The 6,596-nt window shown below is 44.8% G+C and overlaps 1 protein-coding gene across 1 annotated transcript; it reads left to right on the top strand.

The window, feature by feature from the left end:
* Nucleotides 1–458: 458 nt before the first annotated feature.
* 2210407C18Rik (RIKEN cDNA 2210407C18 gene) lies at nucleotides 459–5,747 on the top strand. The gene is made up of 6 exons (NM_144544.2): nucleotides 459–535; nucleotides 1,056–1,145; nucleotides 1,324–1,437; nucleotides 1,817–1,972; nucleotides 3,139–3,273; nucleotides 5,439–5,747. The coding sequence occupies exons 2-6, from the start codon at nucleotides 1,073–1,075 to the stop codon at nucleotides 5,621–5,623; spliced, it is 663 nt and encodes a 220-aa protein (NP_653127.2). The 5' UTR covers nucleotides 459–535; nucleotides 1,056–1,072; the 3' UTR covers nucleotides 5,624–5,747.
* The last annotated feature ends 849 nt before the right edge of the window (nucleotides 5,748–6,596 follow it).

Below are 6,596 nucleotides of genomic sequence, written 5' to 3'. Positions count from 1 at the left end.
TGTGTGTGTGTGTGTGTGTGTGTGTGTGTGTGTGTGTGTGTGTGTGTGTGTGTGTGTTAGGGGGAGTGAAATTACAGAGGGACACATCAGGTCCCTTCTAAGCAGAGAAGTTAATAGACTCTAGGGATAAAGGAAAGGATGGGAGAGAGAATGACTCTGGGGATTTGCCCCAAGCAACAATGGAGGATGGTAGCTACACACTACAGGACAATTCCTATACTTTTTAACTTTCAAGTACTCTAAACTGTTCTGCGGCTTACTTCAGGCACAGCAGCATTACAAATTCCTTCCCTTCCTTTCCCTACCAACCAGAAGTTCAGGAAAAACTCTTCTCACAGTCTCTCTCTCTAGATCAGGAAGTGCAGTGCACTTGACGTCATGCCAAGATACTATTTACAGTGTCTTAATTGCCAGGCATTGGTCCTCTGGGCTATAAAAGTGACTGGGAGGCAGAGAAAGTCCTCCTTTCATCCTTTCTCTAGGTGAGATTGCTTCCTCTCCAGCTCAAGGCCGTCCTTTCAGAAGAGCCTTCTTGGTGAGTATTTCTAGTGTGGACCTGGTGGTGGAGGCCATCCATTAGGGGGAAGGTGACTTAGAAAGTGGTGAAGCCATGTCATTAGCTAAGGGTCTGATTGCTCTTGAGCACCATGGCCCAGAAATTTGTAGTACACACAGAGCCTCCACCTGTTCTCCAGAGGAGTTGTTTCTTGACTCGGCCATGTCAACTGTGGAAGGGGATCTAGTGCCTTCCAGTCCCATGAAAGAATTCCTCCTAATTGAAAGTCCTTTCCTGGGATCCATCCCCATCCCCCATGCCTGGATAAAGGATATGGAGTCTTTTCCAGTTTTGCATCCTTCCAAATGGCCACATCTAGAAAAACCAGTGTTTGGCAAATTTGGGCTTTCAGAAAGGATGAGTGAAGGGGTGATTGATTGATGATTGATTGATTGATTGAATACATGGACAAAGAACACAGTCTAGTATGTGGATTGCTGGATTACAGGTCTGAGCCCCATTGCTCTGATCCCATTGTTCTTACTTGCATCTCCTGCAGTGTTCACAAGCTTCACCATGGGCTGGTCCTCCATCCTGAAAAGCCTCCTCACAGTTTTTGTCCTTAGCATCTTAGCTGTCTGCTCTGTAGGTAAGAGTAAACAAAGCAACGCAAAGGGGAGGTAAGCAGTCAAGTACCTGGGGGAGGTAGCCAACCCCATGAGACTCCAGTAGTCTGTTTATCCTCCCATGGCTTCTTGACTCCGAAGCAAAATCCACTACAAGGCTTTGGGATTCCCCTTTAAATGATGTACATTTCCTCCTTACAGAGAGTTACACGTGTATACAAGCTACGTGTGAAAATGGAAATTGTCTTGGGGGTACAAGTACCTGTCTAACCTCTTATAGCTGCTTCAGCCAAATACAGAAACTGGAAACACCATGTAAGCCAACCCTCGCTACCTTGAGCATCCTCCAATTCATCCTTGCCTCCTTTCCAGGATGAGACTAGGAGCTGGGTGGAGATGGAGCATGTGCTTGCTGTAGGCCCTAGACTCTACATGATCAGGACCATTTGGGAGTGACTGCACTCTTTTAGTGTGTCAGGGATCAAACTCAGGGCATCATGCTTGCTAAGTGAGTACCTTACCACTAGTCACTCCCTTTGTAGCAAGTGGTCCATGCTCTGTTGGTTTGTTCTCGAGAGACTAGTGCAGAGAGACTCTTGAGAAAGTACAACACTCAAGATAGAGGGGATGAAGGAACAGATTATTTACCACTAGCTTAGGAGGAAAATTTTCTTGGTGGTTCAATTTCCTGCAGCTCCAGATACAAACCTAGTACTTGAGCAAAAAGGGTGTGCTTCATATCAAAACCTATGTGCCTTGGAGTTCTCAGCAACACTGGGGAATCGACAGAAATTTAGATACAAGACCCAGTGCTGCACCGGTGAGCAGTGCAACAAAGAAAATCTCACTCGTGAGTATACCCCCTGTCTGTGTCCCAACACATAAACACAGCTAGGGTCTGTGCCCCACCACCTGCTCAGGGTTCCTCTATCTTCCATGGGTCTATCTCTGTGCTTATGGGCAGCAGCAGTGATGCCTATCCTTCCCATTTTGCTTGACACCTTTATTTGTAAGGGCCTGGGTTGGATATAAGCCCTGCTCTTGAGATATGTGTGCACACACTTGCGTTTGCAGACTGAGAAACAGCGAGGCAGCAGAAATTGGTCCGGGGTCTACTCTCTAAGTAGGTTCAGTGAATCTATAGGTTTAAGTGCTCTGCTCTGCTCTCTCCTCTCTCTGCTCTGCTCTCTCTGCTCTGCTCTGCTCTCTGCTCTCTGCTCTCTGCTCTCTGCTCTCTGCTCTCTGCTCTCTGCTCTCTGCTCTCTGCTCTCTGCTCTCTGCTGTCTGCTGTCTGCTGTCTGCTCTCTGCTCTCTGATCTCTGCTCTGCTCTGCTCTCTGCTTCTCTCTGCTTCTCTCTGCTCTGCTCTCTGCTCTGCTCTCTGCTCTCTCTGCCCTGCTCTACTCTGCTCTCTCTGCTCTGCTCTCTCTGCTCTGATCGCTCTCTCTGCTCTGCTCTCTCTGCTCTGATCTGCTCTCTCTCTCTGCTCTCTCTGCTCTGCTCTTTCTGCTCTGCTCTCTCTGCTCCTCCTGTGAAGAGACTTTCCTCATCTACTTCATTACTCATCTTGGATTTTGTATTGTTGAAATGGAGTCTTGCTATGCATCCAGGCTTGCATTATATTACTGGGATGAAGTAATCCTCCTGCCTCAGCCACCAAAGTTGGAGTAGCTGGGAGCACAGGTCTGTGTGGACCACAACTTGGTCATCTCTCACTCTTTGAACAGCATACTTTTAGAAAACAGATCCTCTCCTCTCCCATTATCTAGGACTTTCCCTCCAAGGCAAAGAGTAGAGTAACTGATGAAAGTGAGGACAACTCTGAATTCCCATGAGGTCCTACCTGGCACTCACACCCCAGTGCCTTCTCCTGAGCCTCCTCCCAGCTCATCCTCACTGCAACGCTTTTTGGTAGAATCGTGGAAAAACCCTGTATTAGATGAGCAGTAGATAGACATATTCTCAGCTGTTTCTTCTTTCTATTTCCCAAGATGAAAACGTTTTTCTCTCCATTCAGTGCCTCCATTATCTTCAGAAGTCAATGGTGTTGAATGTCCTGCCTGCTACAATAATAAAACCAATACGTGCTCCACGACAACTCCCCTAAAGTGCACAGGGGCAGAGAAAAGGTGTATTGAGGTTACCAGCAGAGGTATGAGTGTATTATTATTATTATTATTATTATTATTATTATTATTATTATTATTATTATTATTATTGCTTGTTACTTTAAAATGTGGATGGTCTGTGTATCCAAAGCTTAGCAGCTAAAAAGTAGCAAATATGAATCCCAGTTTCTGCAGGTCTAGAATCTGAGCATGTCACTGGCACTGGTTGTGGCTCAGGGTGTCTCCTAGGACTGTGTGAGCTGTCAGCAGGAGCTGAGGTCCTTCATATGCTCAGGATGTCTCCTGGGGCAGTGTGATTTGTCATCAGGGTCTGGGGTCCTTCAGATGCTCAGGGTGCCTCCTGGGGCTGTGTGACTTGACTTGTCATCAGGGCCTGGGGTCCTTCAGATGCTCAGGGTGTCTCCTGGGGCTGTGTGACTTGTCAGCAGGGCTTGAGGTCCTTCAGATGTGGGATCTGCTTTCCACTTCCTTCATGGTTTGGTATTGTCAGCTCCTTTTCATGAAGTGGCCCCATGGTCAATCAGCTGACTTCCCTCGGTACTAGTGATCAGATAGAGAGAGGCAGACTGATAGGAGGAGCTATAGGCTTTAATAGTCTAATCTCAGAAGTGACATCATTTCTGCTCCTGTTTTTTGTATTTTTTTTAAATTAAAACTTCAAAGAACTTACAAATTTAAAACCTCATAGCGTGAGAATATTCAGACCCAAAGATCATCCGTCTCCAATCTGAAGAAGTGGAGAATGGGATTGAAGTTTACACTTTCATTGTCAACTATAGTTTTATGTGCTTGTCCTCCATATAAGTATATGCACACACACAGAGAGACACAACAAGCAAGCAAACAACAAAAACAAAATCCAGGGCAGAATCAAAACTAAGAATGCAATTAGTTCCTAATTCTCTCATGTCTTGCGTGTCCACCCCATCCTTCCGCATCACCTAATGTGACAGGCCCCTCTCAAGAGTCAAATCTCTCCCCTCATCTCTACTCTCAATACAATCCTTATACAGTGAATCCTGACACAACATGAATGGGGCCTACAGAAAACCGCTCGGCCAGTAGTTGGTGAGTGGGGGAGGGGTCCTCTTAGAAATTAGTTTCCTCACAGAGAAAAGGGCAAGGTAGGGTCAAGCAAGCTATAGATCTTGGAGAGATAAGCTCTCCAAGATCTAGAGGGAGTCATTTGCTGACAGTTGAAGAGGTGTGTGTGTGTGTGTGTGTGTGTGTGTGTGTGTGTTGGATGTAGGGGGTAGTAAGGGAAAGAAATACAAATGCTTGCACCTGCCTTGCTGTGATATCCTGCAATGGGGCCTTAGCTCATTGACAACACAGCAGGTGACTTCATTTCTGGATGTCACATAGGTGAGCACTTGAGCTTTTCATAGACCGCTGTGAATTTAGTAAAAGTTTTATGATTTTTTTCTCTGAATGATCAGAACAATGTATTGTTGTGTAGGGTGCATATATCACTCAGGTAGGAGCCAGAAAAGCAACTGTGGGATCTTCTCTGGGCACTATATAACGGGAGGGAGGCAATGCAACTCTTTTCTGATCACGGCATGAAATACTTCGTGGAATTATGGAACTGAGAACTTGATGAGTTGAAGACAAGTCAGGCCTTATATCTGGAATCATCTTGAAGGATGGTCTAGGGTGCATAGGGAAAGGGTCTTTGTGGAGAAGAGTTGAGATGAACAGGGACAATGGGATGTCACATAGGATACAGAGGGTGGTTGAAGCCATCCATAGCAGGGCAGCCTTCTAGTTCAGTTTCCATGGGAAATGGAGACATGCGTATCCATAGTGTTGGTTCTTCATGGAGCTCAGAGGTCTTGAAAGAAGGCCTTGAGCGCCAGAGCATCGACAACATTTCCCTCCATCTTCCACAGTGAAGTTAGGATGGAGCACAGACACAATTTAAAATTTAGCCAAACATTTGCAGTCTTTCAGCTAGTGTCCTTCTTGTGTATATTAAGTTCATTCCTTGTAATGAAAGAGTTCTGAACCCTGGTGTTGGTAAGCATGCCTTAAGCAGAGGCCCAGCCTATGCATCCAGCTGTTTGTATGTTTATCACGCAGAGACAGAGGTTACATAATTAAGATCATTCTGGGCACATTTCTTTCCCCAGAGAACATGGGTGAGGAAGAGTGGGGAAAACTAACTGCTGGCTCTTTCTTTCAACAGACCCATCTTCTAATATAGTAATGTATGGAAAAGGCTGTGCAACAGAAAATGCCTGTGCACTGTATATGACTGTCTTCAATAACATACAAATTAAAACCTCGTGCATTTCGACCAATGGAAGCCCTGCCCTCAAATCCGCTGCATCACTCCCAGTTATTCTGCTTCTCCAGAAAATCTTGCTTTGATCACCCAGGCACCGGCAATCCCACAATCCTGTGTACATAAGCCCATTGGTATACTTGGATGCTTATTTCCAAAACATGGAACAAATAAAGACTGGTGATTACTTCTCTATTCTTTATGTAAAAACTTAAGGCCATTTTTTTGTAGTATCAGGAAATATACAGAGATGACTATTTCTGCATGTCCCACTAGAAGTTCTAGCCAGAATAATTAAACCAATCAAAGCAGTAAGCAAGTAAAATTAAATCTGAAAGCAAGAATAAAGAGGCAAGCTGGGGCCCAGCAAACACAGAAGTGGATGCTCACAGTCAGCTATTGGATGGATCACAGGGCCCCCATTGGAGGTGCTAGAGAAAGTAACCAAGGAGCTAAAGGGATCTGCAACCCTATAGGTGGAACAACAATATGAACTAACCAGTACCCCCCGGAGCTAGTGTCTCTAGCTGCATATGTATCAGAAGATGGCCTAGTCAGCCATCAGTGGAAAGAGAGGCCCATTGGTCATGTAAACTTTATATGCCTCAGTACAGGGGAACGCCAGGGCCAAGAAATGGGAGTGGGAGGGTGGGGGAACGTGTGGGGGACTTTTGGGATAGCATTGTAAATGTAAATGAAATAAATACCTAATTTTAAAAAAAGGAAGGGGAAGGAAGTGAATGTATTCATATTGGAAAGAAATTTGTAAAACTACTAGAAGAAAACATTTGTGTGTGTACGCACATATATGGATCTGGTGCTGGAAAGAACTTTTGAGCATTAATCTAAGTATTATTCTATGTTGGTGTTTCTAACAACTCGGTGAGGAAAGGGTTTATTTCAGCTTACAACTCTCAAATCACACACCATTACTTTTCCATAATTTGTATTAAAACTTTGGTTGACCAAAACATGCTGGTTGTTTTTGTTTTGTTTTGTTTTGTTTTGTTTTGTTTTGTTTTTTGTTGTTTTCAACTCGACCCAAACCTAGACATATGT

The sequence above is a fragment of the Mus musculus genome, chromosome 11 (assembly GCF_000001635.26).
Source record: "Mus musculus strain C57BL/6J chromosome 11, GRCm38.p6 C57BL/6J".
Taxonomy (NCBI): domain Eukaryota; kingdom Metazoa; phylum Chordata; class Mammalia; order Rodentia; family Muridae; genus Mus; species Mus musculus.
Note: the sequence above shows the minus strand (reverse complement) of the source record. Positions and strands in the feature narration are given on the sequence as shown.

What these genes read in the sequence shown, in the direction of transcription:
- 2210407C18Rik (NM_144544.2), top strand. Translation starts at nt 1,073, where the DNA reads ATGGGCTGGTCCTCCATCCTGAAAAGCCTCCTCACAGTTTTTGTCCTT. An exon ending in CTTAGCTGTCTGCTCTGTAG is followed by an intron (nt 1,146 to 1,323) that starts GTAAGAGTAAAC and finishes TCCTCCTTACAG; the next exon opens with AGAGTTACACGTGTATACAA. An exon ending in TATTGAGGTTACCAGCAGAG is followed by an intron (nt 3,274 to 5,438) that starts GTATGAGTGTAT and finishes TTCTTTCAACAG; the next exon opens with ACCCATCTTCTAATATAGTA.